General features: G+C 38.8%; 2 protein-coding genes across 2 annotated transcripts; one reads left to right on the top strand and one right to left on the bottom strand.

Moving 5' to 3' along the window:
• Positions 1–1007: 1007 nt before the first annotated feature.
• Positions 1008–2843, top strand: LOC103714687 (UPF0481 protein At3g47200-like). The gene has a single exon (XM_008802044.5). The coding sequence runs from the start codon at positions 1231–1233 to the stop codon at positions 2629–2631; it is 1401 nt and encodes a 466-aa protein (XP_008800266.1). The 5' UTR covers positions 1008–1230; the 3' UTR covers positions 2632–2843.
• Positions 2844–3862: 1019 nt separating this feature from the next.
• LOC103714650 (flowering time control protein FY) lies at positions 3863–23735 on the bottom strand. The gene is made up of 18 exons (XM_008801974.5): positions 23331–23735; positions 21414–21505; positions 18090–18158; positions 16627–16731; positions 15511–15606; positions 15338–15420; positions 15149–15220; positions 14970–15067; positions 12403–12462; positions 12245–12305; positions 12078–12165; positions 10085–10148; positions 9368–9446; positions 9014–9103; positions 6661–6737; positions 5929–6473; positions 4690–4935; positions 3863–4538 (listed from the first exon to the last, which is right to left on the bottom strand). Exons 1-18 carry the CDS (start codon positions 23449–23451, stop codon positions 4434–4436), a joined length of 2151 nt encoding a protein of 716 aa, XP_008800196.1. The 5' UTR covers positions 23452–23735; the 3' UTR covers positions 3863–4433.
• Between the last annotated feature and the right edge of the window lie 294 nt (positions 23736–24029).

Below are 24029 nucleotides of genomic sequence, written 5' to 3'. Positions count from 1 at the left end.
ACATATAATTAAAAAAATTAAATCAAGATATTCTACTTTTATTTTTTCAAAATAATAAAAATAATTTTAAAATAGAAATAGTAACGCCAAGCATATTTTTTGTTTTAGTTTTTTTTTTTTAAGCAACATCAAATATGTCTGCAATGTGAATCCTGTATATTGTAAAACTCTAAGCTATCTTAAACATCTCATCTATGTTTGCATTAAATTTGCAATGCTTCAATCTATACCATTTGCTTGAACAATATATACACTTAAAAAAATAAAACACAACCATAAAGTTTTTTTTATAAAAAAACTCCACTGGATTGTGATTTACCGAGCACCAACCCCATCACAAATGTGTGTGTGCGTGTGTTTTTTTTTATGGGAGAAGAACATCACAAATGAATTTGATATGTGAAGAAAGCCAACCCAAATTAAATACGCTCTCCATCCATGTCGGAGATGTGATGTGGATATGATGATTGGTTATCCTATCAGGCCCGACAAAAATCGGCCTAATGACCACCTCAAATCCATTCTAATTACAATGTATAACGAACAATTTTTGCCAAGTCACTTCTCTGTCAAATAAAAAATAAAAAAAAAAGGTGTAAATTTACAGCTCTCTTCGTTCTAAGCAGCTTGAACGCACTAGAAATAGTGATTCATGGTTGGGTTTCAAATAAAGGCTCTCTGCAAATCAGATCAGGTGCAGAGCTAGCAAGACTAAATATGATCAAGCTGAAGACTCCAAAAAAGATGGAAGTGCTTTGATCCAAGTCTAGGCCTTTTTCTCCTTTACATCCCATTCTGCCTGCTTCCCTCTTTACCCAATACTTGCCTTCATTGGCTCAAGGTGATCTTTAGAACCACAGACGACAAGCATATCGATGATCAAACGGGACCACTGTGAGCTTAAAGGGACCTTAATCATTCATACCTGCTTCGAACCTTCAAATGAAATTCCCCTCCAAAGGTCCTTACGTGACCACGTCTCCTCAGACATTTCTTCCAATATATATATATACTAGCTACCAGCTTTACCAAGGACCAGTTTTATGCAAAGCTTGATCAGGGAATAAACTCGCTGCATGCATGTTCACATGCAGTCATTCCCCGATTCCTGAAGTGAGACTGAATCAAAGCCAAAATTCTTGGGCTCATTCATATATCACTCTCTCCTTTATATAGGAGGTGGAAAGCCTCTCTATCCCATGAACTCCTAAGCCAAGCTTCTACTGGAGGATGGCTGAAACTGAGGGAGCCCGAACGGAGGTGCTCGAAAGGAAGAGGGCCCTGATGGAAGAGCTCGCCAAATCCACCACCATATCCAGTTCATGGCCCGTCCCCGTAACAAACGAGACATGCAGCGCTCCCCTGAGAGAATGCAACACAAAAGAATGGCTGATCTCAGTAACAAACGGGACATGCAGCGCTCCCCTGGGAGAATGTAATGCAAAAGAATTGCTGATCTCAATAACAAACCAGTACAAGAACGCCCAGCCTCTGATATGCAGGGCCCCTGAACTCCTCTGCAAGGACGAGAAGAGCGCCAAGTTTTTCTACCCCGAGGTGGTGGCCATCGGACCCTACCACCGCTGCAAGGCCAATCTCAAGCTAGCGGAAGACCACAAGCTAGCCGCAGCACTCAAGTTCACGTCAGGTCGCTGCATCCATGAATTCTACAACAAGGTCAAAAATGTAACCGCCCAAGCAAGAGCATGCTACGCCGACAAATTCGAGCTCACGGACGAGGAGTTCGCCTGCATGTTGTTCTTCGACGGCTGCTTCCTGCTCCACTTCATCGACTGCTGTGTCAAGAAGAAGATGGAGGAGTTCACAATGAGCACCCACCTCCATGGCTTCATCAGGGGAGACATGTTCTTGCTCGAAAACCAGCTCCCCTTCGTCGTGCTCGATGCCCTGATGAGCCTGAAGCAAGTGAAGCTCGATGATTTCTTTCTCAGCGTCATCGAGAAAGCTCGTCCGTACGAAGCCGCGCGAGCACCGTATCACCTCCTCGACCTTCTTCGAACGAAGCTCTTGGGGCCTCCGAACGACGGGCAGCAAGCCGGCCAAGGGGAGCCGAACTTGAATACGTTCCGCTCGGTGAAGGAGCTCCGCGAGGTGGGGATCAAGTTCCGTCTGAGCGAATCCCACCACCTGAGCGACATCAAGTTCCATCCCGGCATCGTGTGCGGGACGCTGTCGCTTCCAAAGATCGTCATCGATGACCTGACTCGGTCGCAGTACTTGAACATGATCGCCCTCGAGATGTGCTCGGGCAGCGCGGGCGACTACGGGATCACGTCCTTCGCGTGGTTTCTCGACTGCCTCATCGACCGGGCGGAAGACGTACGGGAGCTGCGAGAGAAGGAGATCCTGATCAACGCGCTCGGGAGCGACGAGCAAGTGGCGGAGCTCTTCAACGAGATCGCCACCGACTTGGCGCCGGATTACCGGGCCTATGTCCAGGTCCTGACCGGGATCAGCGACCACCGTAAAGCTAAGTTTAAGGTCTCTATTTTCAGGTTCCTAGACACCCATTTCAGTAGCCCATGGACGGCCATTGCCTTCTTTGCTGCACTGGTTCTTCTAGCCCTATCGGTGATACAGACCATCTTCACTGTCTATCCCCGCAGTTGAGATAGATAGAGGGGCTTTATAAACTGTAAAGTGTTGCTGGTGTTTGCATCTTAGTGTGACTCCTTTGCTTCCATGTTTGGGTTGAAAGCTTTTTTTTGTGTTGGTAGTGGCCTGACTTTGTTCCTTTGGATTGTGTTGGCGAGTGATTGTTTTGCATTGTTGTGCCGTAATTTGGCTTGAAATTCATGACAAATGGAAATTTTCTTCTGGAATTGTGTGTAAAAATAGGTTCCCTTTGTAGGAGAAAATAGGTTTAAACAACTAAGTATAAAATGGCAGTCAAACAAGGGTGCGTCTTAGATCCTCCATGCAGTTTACGTTTCCATTGCACTTTGATGTGGAATCCATGCAATATTAAGATTCTCATCTAAGGCAGATTTAACTAGAAAAAAGAAACTTCCATAACTATAATAAGTTATTTTAGGATTCTAGAACCTTTCCCATTATGTTTTTTAATAAATCTCTTTTTGTGCAACTTTGAATATTAATTCAATTTCTCAATTTCTATTGGTGTAAAATCAATAAACATGAATAAGGAATAAATCTAGAGGAATGTTGATTTTTCTCTAGCTTTTACATCATCATGACATCAAAGGCGCAAAGTAGATGTTTGGCTTTGTAAATAGCTTTAGATTTCCAAACCTATATAGCAGAGTGGCAAACTCTCTCTACATTTAGTTAATATGTCTTATATATATGTTTTATTCTTATTTTATTTTTTTTTTTGGGGGGGGGGGGGGGGGGGCGGGAGGGGCAGACCTATTGATCGATCTAGCTGCTCAACTAGTTAACACTTTCATATTTACATTATATAAAAAAATAAAAAAAATCTAAAAAATATTATTTATTTATATGAAAAACAATGTAATAAACCTAGCAGACTTTCAAAGATCTAACTCTCTGACCATGCGAGGGCACTAGATCACGTCAAAACTATATAATTAAGCAACATGGGCAAGAGTGGTACGGAATAGGACCGTTTTGCTATCGCCCCATTGTCCCAAGGATATCTCCCATCTCAAATATCGTGACGGTGCAGAACTAAGGTACATCTCGTTCCACAGAAAAATTGAGACGGTCCCATCCCATGGAATTTAAAACGAAAGAGATGAAGCTGACCGGTGCTTGATATTCTTTCTTGGTGCAGATGATATTTGTTTCAGAACTAGCAATAACAATTCTTGGTCACATTTAAACTAGGAGCCAGTAGCGTCTTTTGACAGAAGCGACATCAAGCATTCCAGGTTCATTCAGATGAAGAAACAAGCTTTGTTTACATATTGCTCCAATTAGGAAGATAGGAATCTTCCTAACTTTATATTTTTCTTTAAGTTCCCACCATTCTTCTTGAAAATCTCAGTAGTGGGCTCAAGGATTTTAGGTGCCAGTCTTTTTCTTAATTGATAGAAATGGGTCTATAGAAACTTGTTCCGAGGCAGCTCAAGGATTTTAACATTCATACACTAGTTTCCCAAAGCTTGTCGTAGTGAGAAGATAAGTCCTCTTGCACAGGTGACATTCCAGCTGCTTCGACTACACCACATACATCCAATCTACCGGGAGAAAAGAACGATCAGCTCTTTAACGTTGTATCAGGGCACCAACATTATATGTTTCCAGTTTTTTGCTTCAAGAGATGCATCTGCAATTTTGATAATATTATAGATCTTTGAAACTTAAATTAATATTTTATAGCAACAAACTCTACAATCCCGGGCAAGAATTCCAGTCTTATACTGCATAAGATGTTCCAGCGAATCCATTTTACCCTCCTAGCTGACAGCTACACAGTGTTCACAGAGCTATTGGGGTGCTGATCCATGAGGAAGTGGTGGTGGTGGTGGTGGTGGAAGCCCCATATTGCCTCCTAGAGCCATGCCAGGAACCCGAACATCCATCATTCCAGGCTGCAATTACCAATTCAACAGCATTAGCTAAGAACAGATTCATCCCTCAAAATAGTTGGCCACAGATGAGGTCATAAGCAATGTTGAATCAACTAATAACTTGGCAAAATTCCATTTACCGAGTTGGAGGAAATAAATGATCGTTTTGTACCTGATAAGCATTTAATCCTGGAATTGGCCCTATTTGCCCAACTTGTGGCCGGTTAAACATGCCACCAAGCGGAAAATTTTGTAGCCCAGCTGCATTCGTTGCACCCTGAATATTTATCCCATTTGCAAAACCTCCCACAGGAGGAATATTGCTGGTAGTAACAGGCCCTGAGTGCATCTGATTAAGGCCCATCATGCTTCCTTGTGGCATTGGGGAGAGCATCTGATTTCCTGAACCTTGCATCAGCTGAAATAGTAATGACAGCAATTAGTACATGCGGACACACAACGTTTATAAGATAACCAACATAAAAATAAATGATGTCTTACTTCCCAAATATTTTCAAAAACCACACAATAAACTCTCTCATCACATACTTTTCATCTACCAGCCAACCATTGCATTGATAAATCACAGACTTGTATATATGTTCTATAATCAGTTGGCTTTCACCTTTCAGATTACAGTAAAAGTAGGAAATTTGTGATGAATTCTAATGCATAAGATGATTTAAGACAAAAGATGTGAATTCTTGCATTACTAAGGAGTTACACTTGACCATTGGATACATGAGCAAAATGTAATGCGGCAGCAAAGGCAAAAAGAACAGGCCGGCAGACACTAAAATCTTGCACAGATATCACATAGCAAATAAGAGTGCAGAACAATGGTTTGAATTTTTATCAGAAAGAAAGAAAAACTGAAATATTTTGGATTCATGCAGAACCAATTCAAAACTGCAGTCACTTTCAATCTGGTCAAGACTAACTCGTGGCCAGATTATTGTACATTGGCCAAACTAAAAGACCTCTTTACATCTTTGAGCTTGCTTTTAGGTGATGAGTTAAGACTGAAGAAAGAATTTTTTTTGAAAATCATGCTCGGGTTTTACAATTATGAGTTGCACGGTGGCTTGGTTGTAAGCTTCCAGGAAAATGCAAAGATTTTGAACTAAGTTATAACCTTGCTGTTTCAAATTGATGCAACTAAAAACAGCTCATAAACTTTCCTTAAATCTTGTAAAATGAAGTAAAATGAATAAAATTTACATCCTTAACAGTTCCGACAGAAGAAGGGAACAACTAAATGGAGGCATGGTTTGTAAAATGCTAACTAAAAATTCATTGAAGTTCACAATAAGATATTTTAATGAAATTCTGACATCAAAAAAATAAAGGATTATAAATAACTTGAGATGTTTAACAGTTAAATAATCATGTAACTAGGATAGGGTAGTACCATTGGATTAGGCAAAGGTAGGGGCAATGATGGAGCCATTGACGAAGGCATGGGCATGGAGCCTGGCATTGATGAGGGAATGGATCCAAGAGGAGGAAGCTGCAGAGGCGGAGGGCGAGGTCCATGAGGATGCTGAAGAAATGGCAAATGTGATTGCGGCGGTAGCTGAGGCAGGTTCGGTGGAGGAAGTGGCAGTGAAACCATTTGCTGTGAAAATGACACTTGTTGCTGCTGTTGAGGTGGGCCTTGCTGGGGAATTTGCTGAAATGCTTGTTGCTGCCCGGATGCCAAAAGGGATGGATGGGGACCTGGTGGAAGAGGAGGTGCACCACTAGGAAGAATACCCGGAATAGGCTGCCTCTGCTCTCCTTGATCTGACCCATCAAGAGATGGAACAGAGAGTGGCATTGCAACTCCAATACCAGGAATAGTTCCTTCATTTCGCGACAATCCAGGAGCAAATGGTCCTGGAGTTTGTGGAGGTTCTGGTACTGGGAAACCACTTATTGTACGACCAGCAAGGATAGCATTTTGATCACAATGACCTAGAAATAAGAAACATAAAGAATCGAGGGTAACTTTTCTGATCTTCAGATAAAAATAAACAGTTATCCATGTGAAAAAAAGAGGTTGTCCTATTTTCAAGGAAAGCTATCAGTATTTTAAATACTGCTAAACTGAAAGTAGAATGGAAGATAGACTGCATGTAAGCAATAGTGACTTGACTCTGACCAATACTATATTTATCACGACTAGTATCTCCAGGCCTGTTTCTGCACCAAAACTTTGTTGTGTGATCATTGCTACCACTGCAGCAAAACGCTTAATTAGTAGCAGATTAACCATAATGAAGATGAGAACATTTGTATAGTTAATAAAAGCAAATAAAAAGATATATTAGAGATCAGACCAAAGATACACAAGAAAACAGTTTAGCATAAGATAGTGTCTGCATTATTATTTGCATGAACTTAGCAAAAGTAATTTTTTGGTAACAAGCAAAAGCTTTTTTCTAAAAGTAGGTTAAATTTTGGTGATAAGATAACGACACTTAAATGGAAAGGAAAGACAAGAAGTGATGATATCTAGCAAAGAATTTATACACACGCACGTGTGTGCACATATTAATAAGGTCAACTATATGTAACTGACAGTAGTTATACGCTCAAATGCGAATGAAGTCATTTAAAAAGAAAAAAGGAAAGAAAATATAGTTAGCAAAAGCTCGCATGAATGAGTCAAACATCTAGAGCTGCACAGACTAGATATGCCACAGCCAACATGGCCTGTGAACATTCACCCAGACCCAATTGTTTAATTACATACATACCATATCATCAACAATCAATCAGTAACAAGAAAAAGGTATATCTCATGGGCATTTATTTCACATACAATAATTGCTCAAGAAAAGAAACAATACTGTAATAAGCAAGGTATGCCGAACCGATACCGGTAGGCGTATCGAACCGGCTCGGCCTGATTTCTGACTCCGCACGCTTCTTTTTTTTTGAATTACCTCTCTTTTCAAATTTTTCTATGAATTTAAATCTAATTTAATGTTTTTTTGTTTTTTTTATTTTTTTCATGTTTTCTAATGTTTCTATGATTCCAATTTAAGCTAAATGATGCATCTTATTGCTTTCAAATGGTACATCTTATTGCTTTCAAATGATACAAATCATAAAATAAACAACATAAAATATCTTCAAATTAAGATACAATCAATTACATACTTTTAAAGCATTCTCGGATATCTAAAATTGGATTAAGTGGCGATGCCTCTCGTAGATATCCGAATCAACATAATCAGAAGGCACATCAACCCACCCCTCTAACCAAGCAGTGTTGTAGTCTTGTATACTCATCCTATAAGAAACAAGCATCAGGTTATAAGCACTCTGGGATCTCTCGCTGAAGCTCTGGCTCTAAGAGGTGTCTTTTAGCTATGGAGGGGCCCATCCAAATATGGATGCAGCAAAATCCGACCCGTGAGATACTCCGGGCTGCATGGGTAGTAGCCATCGGAAAATGACTCCGACGCATCATATCCATATCCGTATAGGTCATAAGCTGCCTGAGGCCGTAAATAATAAGATCCAATATACGACCTAGAACTGGATACGTCTATGGATCCTACTCCACATGCGAGGTCATCTGCAGTCGCATCCTGTCCTCCTGAACGACCTCGAGGAGCCCATCTCTTATATACAATGATATCCTTGCGAGCTCTATCAGATCGTGGACCACGATTCCTATCCTATGTAGCATACGTAAACTGTAACTCATCGGTGTATCAAAGATCAGCCTCCGGCTGTCTCATAAGCAGTACCATACTGTTCTCCACTCTCTCCATGGCTAGCAGATCCATGACCACCAGAACCTTCATCGCTGCTGCTCCAGGTCTCCTTATCGACACTCTCTACTGGGGCCCTTTCTTTTTCTATTTTGGTTTGCTGGACAACTGCCTTCTTACCCTTCGTGCCCCTTTCTGTCTGGCTATGTCGCCCTCCTGACCGAGTTGACCAAGGACCGTAGTGTCCTCGTCTGGTCAAATCAACCACAACGGGCACTGTGGCAAAAAAAATTGGAATCGGTGTGAACTAACGAATTCGCACCAATTCCTAGCCATACCGAACGGAACCGGCCAGTTCCGGACGGTTCAGGCCGATTCCGGCCCGATACCACTTGGTTCCGACGGGGCCAAAACCAATTTTTAAGGCCGAACCGGACCTGTCAGAGATCGAACTAGTTCGGTACGGGATGAACCAGCCGGTACGGGCCGATTCAGCATTCCTTGGTAATAAGTACTAATAAAAGTGAAAACTCCAAGAGAAAAAATACTCAGTGGACATTAAAAAAAAGAGATGGAAGGTATCAGCTATACAAATATGCATAAAAACGAGGACACATGGTTAAACATGCAAATAACAATAACTAAATGCATGCTATTGATAACAAGAGTAACAAAAACCTACACATATAATAACATGAACAGGGATCTCAAGGCAAAAAGTAAAGTGAAAAGTTGATATGCAGAAGAAAACCAATAACATCAGCAAAACCAATCAAATCAATGAGATACCTGCAAAGTAAATAGCCAATGGGATGCCAAGCTAGATCCCAAACACTGTTATCATGTGCACCAGGAATTTCAATCTGAGGAGTTTCATGCCTGCACAGAACAGTCATTAATAATAACAGAAAGCAGAATGCACCAATTTCATACGAGATAACAACAGCTAATTAAGAATTGCAACAGATAATACAGATCAAGAGCAGGTGAATAATAAGAACTGAAGAATGATGGGATGTTTCATACGAGCTTTTGCCTCTAATGAATCATGCAGCAATCACATGTTACATAAGCTGGAATAAGTGTGGTGTAGGCCAAATATATAAGAAGTAAAGAAGAATGATGTCATTGAAGATGGCTTACCCAACAAGCCAATGAAAGATGGATCCATCAAAACTCCCACTGACAAAGTATTCTTCGTGAAATGGATGCCATGCCAGAGCTAGCAAAATACAATTCCAAATGGTGAGTGTATGCTACAGCAACAACATAAAATAAGACAACATATTTTTTCAAGCCTCACTGATGTTGAAGAATAGAAAAACTGCATGGCATCAAATTCTATCTAAACTTCCTGTTTCACATTGAAAAATATGCTTCATGCATCTTAAGATATCTTACGTTTAAATGCATTAATGACTAAAAAACTAAAATCAGACGAACAAAAAATGAGGTGATACCTATCCTTAGCCTCGAGGATGAGAAAAACAAATACATATACAGCAAAAATTGGTTCTACACCTGAAATCAGATTCCACAAAACTACTTTCCAGTAATATACCATTCCATGTACCAGCAAGCTTAAATTTGAGGTTATATTTTGCACTTTAGCAATGTTGTATATACTTGAAAAGGGAAGAAATGATTATAAATGATATTTTATTTGTTTATAGAAAATAAGGAAGGCGTATTGGAGTATATCTGTCACATATGTTGCAGCAACAATAATGTAAATTTCCAAATCCAAATCAAACTATATTTTTGCAAACAACTATGTGCCTGCGTCCCTCCGTGCATGTGCCCTGCAATTATGACAAGATAACAAAATAACAAAAAATATATCTAGAACTATTCACTAACCAGTCACATCCTTGCTGTGTCCACGAAATGATTCAAGCTCTTTCATGGATCTAATATCATAAAGCTGAAATCAATAAAAAAAAATTTATAATTAATTAGTGTAAATAATTTAAAATATATATATCCAAAGAAGAGCATGCACAAGATATGGTTTCCTTGAAACATTTCATGTCCCAGAAAACACATAATATAGGAGCTTCGAAAAAACACATCATAACTACAACTAAAAGTCAATCGGGGTTGTGAGAGTTCGAATTCCCATCAAGAATGTAATGCTAAACCAATTACTTAACATGTTGAATAAGCATCATATGATGTTCTTCTTCCCTCATTAAGGTTCTAAAATGTGGCTGTGAGCAACCAGGGAATTATTGCATAGCACCTAGGCAACTTGTATATTGGGTGGAAGAGGAGGACAAGAAGGGACGTAGACAAATAGATGGTCATAGCAGAGTGGGAGGAGGAGAAGCCAAAGGAAAAGGTGGAGGAGAAGAGGCAGGGTAGGAGAGAGAGAAGGAAGATGAGATGAGGTATGGCGTGGTACTCAACTTGCATTTCTACCTGATCCACATATCTGCCCAGGCTGGTTAGGCTTAGGCCAACATAGTACTTGGATAACAATTATTTCTGGTTGCATAGCTTGGCCGCCTAGCCCCTTTGCCAGGCAACCAGGGGATGCATATGTACATCGCCGCATTAATCACTTATTAGAACAATGACTCCAATAGGTCCAGAAACAAGTTTTTTTTTGGTAAAAAAAAGTTTTCATTAATTTCATTTCAGGACCATTGCCAACACACCCTCTTAAAGAATGTGCCAACACTTTTCCCTCATAAAAATTCATTCAATTTTATTTACGTACGTATAGACACATTTGTAAACTCGTCAGAACTTATTTATGCATAGTTTTTTCCTTTCATGCACTTCTGTTTGTGTTGATTCATTGGTGTTGAGGTGTCCAGGGGTTCCTTAATTGCATCTTAAACTTCTTAACATTTTATTTATGTCTTGAACCTTTTGATACAGATAAAAACACCTTTTTTGATGAATAAAACAAGGATTCCTGGGTGGTTATCATAAATCACAACTATGGAGCCGTCAATAAACTAAAGTCGATGTTTGTTATATATAGAATTATTATGTAAAGATATATTTTAAATATTGTTGTATCCCCACTATATCTGTACCTTTTAAAAAATTGTCTTATCAGCATATTCTTATGTACCATATCCATATTTCGTATATGTGTCCGTGCTTCGTAGTAAAGGCCCGGAACGTTGAAAGGATGGAATCAACAAATTCAAAAGGTGACGAAGATGCACTTAATTATCTGATCATTAGAAGCAGTCATAAATCACAACTATAGAGCGTCAATAAACTAAAGTCGATGTTTGTTATATATAGAATTATTATGTAAAGATATATTTTAAATATTGTTGTATCCCCACTATATCTGTACCTTTTAAAAAAAATAGTCTTCTCAGCATATTCTTATGTACCATATCCATATTTCGTATATGTGTCCATGTTTCGTAGTAAAGGCCCCGAATGTTGAAAGGATGGAATCAACAAATTCAAAAGGAAACGAAGATGCACTTAATTATCTGATCATTGGAAGCAGTCAGCACTCAGTTACCATGTTGATTGTATTTTATTTATGTCTTGAACCCTTTGATACAGTGTACAGGTAAAAATATCTTTTTTGAAGAGTAAATCAAGGATTCCTGCATGATTATCATAAATCACAACTGTAGAACCAACAATAAAGTAAAGTAAATGTTAGCTGTATATATCTAGAATTATTTATGCATAGAAATCTATTCTATATTGTTGCATCCCTACTATATTTGTACCATTTTAAAAAAAATTACTTATCAACATATTCTTATGGATCAAATCCATATTTCATCAATGTGTCCATGCTTTGTAGTAAAGGGCCAGAATGTTGCAAGGATGGAATCAACAAATTCAAAAGAAGGTGACGAAGATGCACCTTAATTATCTGATCTTTAGAAGCAGTCAGCACCCAGTTGCCATTTTGATTCCATTTGACACAAAGTACTGTATTTTTGTGACCATGGCTGCAAATCAAATGTATCATTAACCAGAACGCATACTTTTCATATATAAAAAGCAAGACGATAACAAAACTATACTAACAATGAACAGAGCTCTCTTCCTGTTTTTGCATCCCATAGTTTCACAAGATTGTCTTTGCCACCTGTTGTAGCACATGCAAGCACAGAAAAATAAATAACGTGGAAAATCTTGGAAGATGAGAAAATCATTACAAACAGAACAAAGATATAATAACACACCTGAAACCAGTAAAGATTTTGTTGGATGCCAATCAACACTCTTGACATCCCAACCATGGCCTGTCTGAGTTCAAAGCACATATAAAGGAATCTTAGGTTACTTATGCAAGTTCCAATCACATAATTAGTCGTCTCATTTACTAGCAAAAGAACAAAACATCATGATCGTTTTAAAAGTAAAATGGCCCATAAAATTGAGAGAAGTTTGATGAAAAATGTAGACAACAAACCCAAAAAAGGGTACTCCATGTACAATTGATATTGCCAAAATATGGGAAGTACAGTATATAATTTTCTTGGTGAAGCTCAAACTCAGGAAGTCGACCAAAAAAAAATTAAGAGGAGGAGGATCCTCTTTGCAATTTAAGGATAATCAGAAGTAAAATGGCCCATAAAATTGAGAGAAGTTTAATGAAAAATGTAAACAACACAAAAAAAGGTACTCCATGTACAATTGATATTGCCAAATATGGAAACTACAGTATATAATTTTCTTGGTGAAGCTCAAACTCAGGAAGTAGGCCAAAAAAAAAAAGAAAAGAGGAGGATCCTCTTTGCAATTTAAGGATGATCAGAAAATGTAACTACAATTATATTGGTTTGAGTAGGAAAGAAATTTCTAGATAACAGTATCTAGACAAGTCTGCCAAAAACTCCAACTGAGACCAAATTCATAGGCTACTTAATATATTTTTTCCATGTCCAAAAGTTATATGGTAATCTGATCGGCAGAGAAAGATACATAAAAGTGTATGTACATGTAAGGGTTGAAACGTGGCCAGACCCGGTCAGGTCCCCATGCAACCCGGTCCCAGCCAAGACAAACTAGGCCACGCACATGCCTGAAAATTTTTTGTAGGGTCAAGCTGAAGCCCAACCCAAGCCCAATCCAGCCCAAAGCCCAAATAGGCCCACCCAGCCCAACTCATAAAATCTTTTCAAGCTTTAGGCTATGCCTATGCATAAAAATATTTGGTAGGATCACGCCCAAGCCCAATGCGAGCCCGAGTCTGGCTCAAAGCCCAAATAAGCACTATCTAAATCGAGCTTGAGTAGGCCCAACCTGAGTTCGAGCCCCACGTGGTGGAGGATGGAGGGAGGAGAAGAACAAGGTCGAGGAGGGGCAAAGGAGGATATGAAAGCAGAGAGGAAAGGTTGGGGGAAGGGGATGTGCAAGAGGAAGGGGAGGGCTAGGGCACAAGGAGGGGGAGAGCGAGAGATAGAGGAGGTTTTAGAAAACCTCAAACCCTAATCATTCTAATCTAAAGGTACCCAAACCCAGAAAGAAAGATTAAAGCATCTAATCATATGAAGAAGATTAAGAAACCCTAGCAAGATGCCGCTTAGAAAATTTTAAAAATCAAAGGGGAAAAACAAACGAAGTAGATGAACACATTAGGGACCCAAGCCGCCGTCAAAGTTGAGCAAATCGAAGTCTGGGCCAGCAAGGAGGTTGTTGGGCTAGATAGGCAGCCACCTCCCAAAACCCACAGCCCAAGTCTTCTTGGAGCTAGGAGATGGATCATAGTAGGTGACAGAGTGGAGCTTGGAGCAGGGAGAGGAGGCATTAACATTGGCTTTGCCATCCTCATCCATAAGATCGTCACCCTGCGGCTCGAAGTCCACCACCTCCATGTCTGTGGCCTTCACCACCATCAAGAGGGAGGAGATAGAGGGGAAGAGGAAGGGTGGGGGAATGGGGATGGGCTAGAGGAGGGAGAAAAAGGATAAGGCACAGGGGGGAGAGAGAATGGAGAGGAAGGGTGGTTTGAGGGGGATGGACATGAGGGAGGGGAGGGCTAGGGCATGAAGAGAGGGAGAGGGAGAGGGAGAGAGAGAGGCGAAAATGGGACGCATAGGGGGCAGGGGGAGGTAAGGATGGAAGCATGGGGGCGGGGGTAATGGGTTAGGGTTAGCGGGTGGGCCATGCTAGGCTTGGGCTACGTTGGATCTTAATTTGGCTCTACAATTGAGCTCGAACACTCTCAGTCTAGTACCAAAGTCCGGCTGGAAGTTGGCCCGGCTGACGGGCCTCGGGCTAGCCCAGGCCTATTTCCAACCTAGTCTGTGTGCATGTTTCCTCCCTTCTTGTGCTTCCTTCGCAAGACTAGTAATGCCACTACAACATAACGGCCATAGATGCCCCTTTGTTGATGCGTTGAAGTAGAAAGTCTGAGTTTTCTACTTACATATTGCGATGTAAGGGAAGAAAGTAAAGATCATAGTTGCATGCAACACAAAAATAATAAAAAAAGCTTTCTTTCATTTAGGGGAGGTAAGCAATCACACAGATCGGTCAAAAGCTAAAACTAGATCTACTAAATCAGCCTTATAGTATTATTTAACAATGATAAGATATGTTTCTCTTGTTGAAATCAGCATTTTGCTGTATCATCTAACGGAGAAGGATGCATGCATGTATGGACTAACAAAAGCCAATGTGAAAAAAAAAATTACAGATATATACGCAGTTTCAACAAAAGCCAACATCGAAAGAAGCTGCAATATGAGTAGTCAAGTAACAACTTTAACTCAAAGTTGCATACGGAATAAATTTGCAACATTACCAGTTAAGGATCTCTCCTCTTGGCACCTTGCAAAATCCCAGACCTTAACAGTAGTGTCATCAGAGCAGGAACAGAATTTTAAATCTGTTCTAGAAAAACTGTTGAACAAGTGTTAGCTTTACATGACTTGATCCTCTTTGTACAGAATAGCCAAAAATAAAAAGCCAAGGAATATGCACCTTAAGTCCCGGATTGATTCTTTATGGGCAGATTTATTTGCCTTGACATTGTTCATGTTATTTTGCCAATACCTAAACAACAGTTGACAAGCAAAAGATATCTGATGCATGAGAAATAAAACAGGCTTCAAGAATATACTGAGCGATGGTAGAGTAACAGCAGTCAGATCTATCATACAGGAAACTTACTTGATTGAACCCCCATCATCACCAGTGACCATCCAATTCTCATTGTGACTCCAAACCATGGACCTAATAGCATGATCATGAGCCTGAAGCATAAATGAGACTACTAAAATAAGTCAAGCTTACTCATGAGAAATGGATAGCTTTCAAGGGAAAAAACAGATGTCATTAAATACCTGAAGGATCATTTCAAAGTTAAAAGATTGTCCATTCCAAAGAGTAAATTCGCCACTTTGTGACCCGGTTATAAGACGCCGCCCTGTAGGGGTCCACTTTATACCCAAAAAAGGGGTTACAAAGTCAAATGAAAAAAATATATCTTATTTATTGTAGACAAAGAAACCAAAAAGACAGAATTCATATCTGAAAGCGATGTCTAAAATGGAAATCAGGATTTTAGAAGCACGGTCATGTTAGTGTTTATGTACCGAATTTAGAAAACCTAAAGTCAACTCCTTAATATGAAAGGGATGCAACAGGCTCGGCAAAGGAATCCATAACTCAAGAGACTGCAAGGGTATAGCTGTCTAACTAGGGTAAAGAAGAAATAGAACCACAAGCAAGGTTTCAAATACTGGCAGAACAGGACAATATGAGTGGCACCGTACCATTCCTGCAGATTTCCTGAACCAGTACACTGTGTGTTTCATATGGTATGCAATCCTATACCATATGTTGGTACCTGGAACCATATCGTTCCAGCAAAAAATCGGTATGAGATCCAATACCAATATTTGAAACCTTAACCACAAGTAAATGAAACAGGAAATAAAGGTAACTGAAATTCAATGTTACGCTAAAACTAACAGAATCTGCTTAATTTCAAATATTTCAACTTCTTTAACAGTGTAAACATTAATACCTATTAGAAAATACGACTATATCAAACTCGAAACAGAACACTGATTTATCCATCCTAATTGAACGGTCTAATCCACCAAAACTTCCATGATCTGAAGGAATTTACCGTCTACATATGCATCCTGGATGTTTTACAGTTATTTATTTAGTACTGCTTCTGCAATATAGATCTTATTTTAAAAAAACAAGAATTATGTTCCTGCTCATACAGGGCTCAATTAAGCCACTCCAAGCCAAGTAGTAGGCTGTTCAGGCTTCACTCTTTATGCAAAAGGGGCAATCAAGCTCGAGTGAGTTTTACAGGATGTCTTCAAGCTTGGCTCAGGAAGCCTTCAAGCTTGCCTCGGTTGTTATGTGACCCAAGCTTGACTGAGTGTGCATGTAGTTTAGCAATCATAATGAAGAAAATAGATAAAATTTATCAAACTTACCAAGACTCGATTAATTGAACATCTGTTTTTGTTTGTAGAGGCATGAACAAATTTTGCAGCAAAGCTTGTTGATGGATTATCAGCATATGCAACTGTGGGTAACATCTGCACCCATAAAAAACTTCAGCAAAGTAAATAAATCCTAAAAACCATCAACATAGCAATAAGTCTTCACAACTAATAATTGTAACCAGAGCCTTCAAGTAGTGTGATCTACCCATTTCTTAGTGCCTCCAAGTTTTTTTCTTCCTTGCATTCAAATCTGATATTAAGATCAGTGGTTGAACTATGTTACCTGCACACCCATGTCCACATCCTAGAATCCATGTATAATACATATACGAATTGGAAACTCATCAGATACTTGAATATTTATCATTTTTCTAATCGCAGCTTCTGAAAATTGGTAAGCAGGTGGACCCTCCAATAATCAGTTCACCTACTGTGATAATGTTAAAAGTGAGATTTGTTCTTTACAGGGATGAGAATTCTGCATTAAAAACCACCTAATTATTGATTCTGCGAGAAAAGATCAGATTTTTTTTGGCAGGGTGATACACATTTAAGAGTCCCTGGATGATTTTGTCCCAAGCCTAAGTATGAAATCAGTGAAACACATTTATTCAATGTCTGAGATACAATTTGAATATATGATACAATTGTTTAGACTGTGACCCAACTCATCATCCAGAGGCAAAATCATTGGAGACCCCCAAATGTGTATCGTACTGCAAAAAACTAAAAAAAATAAAATCCAACCTTTTCTTGCAAAACCAACAATTAATTGTACTTTTTTAATACAACATCTACCATAGAGATTGGTTTAAAATGTGGGTATAAAAAAATAATTGCAAAATGTCTTTTTTTCAAAAATTCTTAAGCTAATTGCAAAGTTTGGATGAGAATATTAGAAGACCTTAATAGGCAGCATATTTTAATATTTTCTTTTAAGCAATATGTGAGTAAATATTTTTGAATTATTTTCTACACTTTCTTGTATTGCCTTTTTTATCATGTCAAATCAAACACTTGGACATGTATCTAAATCCAATTCTCATGCCTGCGTCCATGGAATTCGTATGGAACATGTAACTATTTGTTGCGTCTCTTAGGATATCTTACAACTTAAAATTAAGCAGCTTATGCATACATTGAAGGTCCATTTTACACTAAAGTAAAATCCACCATGTCACATCCCAATTCAAATAATATACTCAAAACTTAACTCCACCAAGCAAGCCATCATGAAACTTGTGTTAGAAGTTGCTTCATTCACCCATGAAATAAGAGGGAGATTTAAGGGGGGCAAATCACCATAATTAACAAAAACAATTCTAAAACTTAGGCATTAACCACGATGATAAGACCATAAAAGCAAGATTCATGCATTGAAAAAATGACATCAAACTATGCCTGGCATATATCTCTTAATCAGCAATTTATAGGAAAATTAAATTACTGACATCCAAGACTGCAGCTGGAGTAGGTTGTAACACAGTTCTGTCCCTCACATCCCGCTGCCACATACGAACCTGCTTATCATTTACATGACCCATGAAATAAGTAAGCTGCTCTGGGAACAATAATGCCAGGAAAAGTAACAATTGAGACCAAATTAGAAGGTCTAATAAAAAACAATCAATGGATCATGCTGACATCCTCCAAAAATTATCAAAGCTAATTCACTTTTTGGTTATAGGAGTTACTAAGAAATAGACAATGATAGAAGTCAATGCTTCGGCTTTCTAAACATAGTGGACAGTGGCAACAAGCATGAGTTTTGCATGGGTACAGGTCAAGTTTGGCAACTACTCATATGATTATATTACTTCCATTTTTGTTTTCAAAGCAAAATGGACCGATTGTTTGACCTAGTACAACATAAACAGGCCCTTGTCACTCCAGTATCATAAAAAAGATTGGAGAGTTGGTTAAAAACTTTAAGATGAAGAACCAAAAAAATACAAACAGTTCTCTACAGGTTGTTCAATGTTATCCTCTTTACAAAACCCTAGTTTCCACCATCTATAATATTAAATTATCAAGTATGGCCAAATTTAAACAGAAGTTTAAACAGGAAGCCGTTGAACCACAGGTTTTCCAGAACATTGAATTAACTACTGAACGATACATTTGGTTAACAAAAAATACAAGAAAAAAAGGTGGTTTAAAGAGTTCAAGTTCCTGATTTGTTGCTAGCATAAGGGAAGCAACAACAAGTTGAAAATCTATTAAATCATACAGATCGCCCTCTCATTGAAATTATTCTAGAAATAAGAGTTGATGCTTGACAAGACCAGAATATGGCAGCGAAAAGAGACATGAGAAAAACAAAGGCTGATGTCCTGAGAGCGAGTCAAAATCAACAAGGATCTGATGGAAGGTGCTTAGCAAGAAGACATCAACCACAAAAATGGCTGAACATTTGAAACACTCTTATTGTTGATTTTGCCAACTGGTCACAGAAGCAGAAGTTGTAAAGAAAGTTATCCCTCATCAAGGAAATTGCTCTGGAAAAATATTTATAGGAAGATAAAAGATTAAATCATAACAACATCATCTTTATCCCTTGGTCATCCAACAAACTAAGTCAAAGAGATGTTTATTTGCTGATTATTGAACTTGGTCAGCTTGTAAAACAGTTCAAATTCAGAAACAGAGGCATCACTGATCAGGGATAGGGATAGAACCTATGGGAAGAGCTTCATCAAATTCAATCTAGTATTTGTATAAATAAATACATTCTTGAGCAATATCTATATAATCTGAGATACCTCATTGCATCTGCAAATATCGGAATCATCAAAATGCCTTTATATATCACTCTTGTATGGGTGGCATTAAAAGGCAGGTAAGCAACTCAGATTCTTGAGAGACATCCACTACACGGTCAAGAGGGTATGTTGGCTATATGAGGCAGAGTTTTAGATCAAGTTTGAAAAAACAAGGATTGAACTGTGGATCTCTGATAAATTAGTCAGATGTGATGTGAAGTTTGACAGTTGACAAAATTCAAAAAGACCTGGAAGCTTGTGAAAAGGGAGCAAAAACTATGGCCAAGACCAAAGAACAAAATGATTGGACCTTGGGAAAAACATGTCCCACCACCATGGGAAACACTGACTCCCCAAGGAGGCTCAAAAAGAGGAAGAAAGCTGTCAAAGAAGCACATATTTCACAACCCGATCAAGAGCTCACCTCGATGTGCACAATGGTATCCTGTTCTGCCCCCTTTTTTCTGCCTTTAAATTGGGGATCCTTGTCTGTCCAACTCCTCCGTTATCCGAAATTAGAATTGGTGGGTGGCTAGCACAAAAGTGTTACAGATAATCCAGGTTTAAAATTATAGGAGTGCCTATACTTTTTGCCACTTGGACCAAAATATAAACAGCATGACATGACATGGCCCCAAAATCAAGCAATGCATCAGGTTTCCCACCAAAGAGTATAAATAAGAAGTTTGATCACTGTATCTTTCATGACCAGTAATCATATCATACCAATTCCCACTGGTACATGAAATTGGATTGGTTTCAACAATTATTATACCAATCGGTATGTGATGGACATGTTTTTGAGCAATTATGTAAATCAAAACTAATTTTTACAACAAAATAATAGTTAAAAGTTAAATAAAATTATACCTTTGTCAATGACTTGGCAACATGTGACTTTTCAATCGTTACACTTGTATGTTCATAATTAGTAGAATGATTTAATTAAAGTAGTACAGAAAAAGCATAAACATATTGTAAGTAAACCTCATTTCTTCAACACCAACACGTTTTATTCTTCTTTTGATGTCGGAATTGGAAAAAGAAAAAAATGATCTAAGCACCATTCTATCACCAAAAAAAAAAGCTTAAAAACTCGAGATAACACTTAATATTAAGCCTTAAAGATCATTGGCAGCCTAGACTAGCTTGGAGTGAACCATATCAGCATATATTTGGTTTAACCTGTTGGATAAGAGGCCAGTTCAGCCAGTATAACAGATCCATGGGGAAACCAGCCAAAAATCAGTTACCTGGGAAATCTAATACCAGCACAAATCAGTATAGACAAAACAGAATTCATCCACATCCCCCCCCCCCCTCCTTTCCCTCCTCTCAACCTTTAAAGTGGAAATCACTTTCTCTGTCATAAACCCCTAACCTACCAACCAAATTCAGTAGGTGGGAAGCTTGTGAAGTGTTACATAGACCCTTCAACTTTCAGGATTTTCACAGCACCAGACATGTTGACATTTGGATAAGCTTTACTACCTCAGAAAACTGCATACCCAACAATGGACTAAAACCCCAGGTTCAATGCCCATTCTAGTCATAATATATATTGTAATATGAAATACAAGAACAGATTTTTATAGCATCACTCTATGAACCTTTTAAATAATAGAAAACCAATTTTTGAGGAGCAAGCTTAAAGTTTCTCACTCAAATAAGACCATGCTAAGTCAAGAAAGATTCATGTCATCATGAAAATCCACTAAATTAGGTTGCTAAAGTTGCCATCATGATTTAACAGCAGAAATTCCTAAAGCCTGAAACAAAAACAATTGGCTCCTAAATAAAAGTTGATGAATTTAACTTCCTTTGGCAAATAATGGACCATTAATCCCTTGAAGAATGGAAGAAATCCATATGATAAAAATATATAAGTATATGAAGCAATATATGATAGAGAATGTGAGCAACAATGCAAACCATCAAATTCTAAGAGTTGATGATCAAAATTCGTATAACTCTATAAGTTCGAAAAGAAAAAAAACAATTAGAAGATACTACCTGCATATATCGAACAACTGTGCTGGTGTAGTCCACAGCACGCCGTTGAACAAGCTTTCGCATTCTTTTAGCGGCAAAACTGTCTCCATGGGCTGCAAATATAAACACAGAGCACACCATATGATAGCAAGAAAAAGGAAAATCTTAATTTAGCAAAAACTGGGACAACACTATACAAACATCACAAAAAGCAACAAAATTTACAATTGGCAATTTGGCATACTCATCCCGATACAAAAGAAATTAACTGCTTTAGAGAAGGAAGTTTTACTTACAGTGAATAACTAACTGAATAGTCATTGAAGATAAGAACACTCTTAGGACACCCTAGGGAAGTTATACACGAGCTTATTTTGCTTACAACCAAGTCCAACGTCTAGACATTCATGGTGATTAAAATGTATGCATTTGAATGACAAAAGTAACGAAAAAGTGAATGAAGACTTTATGTTTGGTAATTAGGTGAAACCATTAACATTATGGAAATAGCTTACATCAATTCCCCATTGCTCAGTTTTCATCTTCTCGCCCTTCTCTCGCAAATGAACAGAATTTCCTGCCTTCTAAATTGCCAGATTCCATGGTTAGTCTCCTATCAATAGGTGATGTTGTTCAATTTGCAATAGAGTAACCTCCTAATTATCAAAAACTTGGTAGTAAGTCATGCTTCTTTACCCTAAAGAGAGCAAAAATATTGAACCCAAGGGTGTTTCTGTTGATGAAGCAAGTGTTTATAGAGGAGACGGTTGGGCTTATTTAGGGGTCAGGTGATGTGTACTACCAAGGCATGATAGAGTACAGAGACTGCTGCCCACAGGCTTTAGATGCCATGAGAGGCCTTTCCTATTACAGAAAAGATTTATCAATGGGTTTATGGGGAAAAAATCTAGGGAAAGCAGGCAAAAAAAGTATCATATGAAGACAAGACAATTTGGACTGCATAAGAGAAGCCCCAAGAAAATAAATGTTCAATTATCAGGCTGTATCCAACATCAGACTATTCTATGTGCCATTGAATGATAAGCAATGTCCATGACCTCATGTAGCACTAGTATTGGTCCATTTTAGAGCATATAAGTAGAGTGCACTTCAATACTAACGATCCAATTGCTTTTAGCTTTCTGTTTGTCATGTATTATTTGTTAAGTCGTGCTCAGGGATAATGTTAACAGGACAGTGATATTTCCCAAACAGCACGTGGAGCACTTGCATAGAAATTCCTTATGCGATTCCAAACAGATGCCTTTCAATAAGCTGAAAATACTAGTAGATTAGATTGTTCTGCAACAAGGACATTTTTTAATATGTGTATTTATCTCTATAGAGCTGGATAGCAAGCTTTGGAGTGTCAAAATGAAACTCCTAGGCCAAGAATAAACCAGAAGAACTAAGCCTTCGTTGAGACGACTGATAAGATCTCAAGCCCAAGTCCAATAACCTACCTAAACCCTCCACATCCACACATTAAAACAGCCAGCAGTTTCTACCTCCCAATACGACCATCCTAACCACCATCTCTGCACTCTCTCCATCTAACTTCAACACATTCAGTAGAAAAATACTGACGAATCTCCATGATTTCATGCAATTACGAGGCTACAACGCTCAATCGACAAATTTTCCTTCCAGTGCAGCAAGTGCCGCACAATTATGAGTTCCCAACATTTTAGTTAATCAACTCACCTCATCCCAAGATCAATTTTTTCTTTCTATTTCGAAAAAACAAAAAAAAATCGAAAATTCACATCAAAGGACTTGTAAAACATGCAAATAATAACAAAGAAACATACAAGAGTACAGCAGATAAAACACACATCCAGAAACGAACCTAATGCTCCAAAAAAAACGTTTAAGCAAAGCAGGATCAAAATGAAGAGCAAAAAATAACAAAAAAAAAAACCTTCTCCCATATCGTACCTTCGTAGGGGGGCGGATGGTGGGGGTACTCGGGAGCGAGATTAGTAGAAGACGCCGAGGGTTGACGCATGGGCGGCCCTCTAGGGAAATCCCCGCCCGACTGCTGCTCCCCGTACATCATTGCTCCGCTGGGAGCGGCCTCCAAACCCTAACCCTAAACCCTAGAAATATCTACGGGAGGGTGGGTTGAGGTCTTGAGGAGACCCCGGCTCCGCTGGAAGAGGCGCCGCCGCCGGCTGCTTTGCCGATTAGCAGGAGCAAGGTTTTGGTCGGATGAAATCTACGGAGAAAAGCACGTGATTCTAGAGTTTTGGAGAGGGTGGGGGGTGTTCACGTCGCCGAGGGGGTCGGCAAATATCAAGCGAGCCGATCTAATTTTTTAATTAAACATCAAGATTGTCTCGTAATCGAGCCGGCTTGAGCCAGCCCATTCGGTTTTGGGCCAAACTCGAGCGGATCCACTGAGATCTACAGATTTTCCAAGTCCTTCATTTAATAGTTTTAATTAATTACAAACAAAATAACCCAGCAATGCAGGAGAGATTAAAGAGATATACCAATGAAAATAAAATATAATTTTAAATTTCTATATAAAGGAGTATATTTACAATAGTGTTGTACCTAATAATAGGTTTTAGTGTTTATGGGAAAAAACTTGATAAACCCTAATGGAGGAGATCTCGCGTCGAAGCTTGGTCT

This window comes from Phoenix dactylifera, chromosome 17 (genome assembly GCF_051530095.1).
Source record: "Phoenix dactylifera cultivar Ajwa chromosome 17, Ajwa_hap1_PhDact_Kaust_v1.1, whole genome shotgun sequence".
In the NCBI taxonomy this organism is placed as follows: Eukaryota; Viridiplantae; Streptophyta; class Magnoliopsida; order Arecales; family Arecaceae; genus Phoenix; species Phoenix dactylifera.
The sequence above is the reverse complement of the archived record's forward strand: the minus strand, read 5'-3'. Positions and strand labels throughout refer to the sequence as shown.

Excerpts from the sequence above, each read along its gene's own strand:
- LOC103714687 (XM_008802044.5), top strand. The coding sequence starts at position 1,231 with ATGGCTGAAACTGAGGGAGCCCGAACGGAGGTGCTCGAAAGGAAGAGG.
- LOC103714650 (XM_008801974.5), bottom strand. The coding sequence starts at position 23,451 with ATGATGTACGGGGAGCAGCAGTCGGGCGGGGATTTCCCTAGAGGGCCG. Across the intron at positions 21,506-23,330 it reads CCATCCGCCCCCCTACGAAG|CCCATGGAGACAGTTTTGCC; the intron begins GTACGATATGGG and ends TTATATTTGCAG. Across the intron at positions 16,732-18,089 it reads CTCCAGCTGCAGTCTTGGAT|ATGTTACCCACAGTTGCATA; the intron begins GTCAGTAATTTA and ends TTATGGGTGCAG.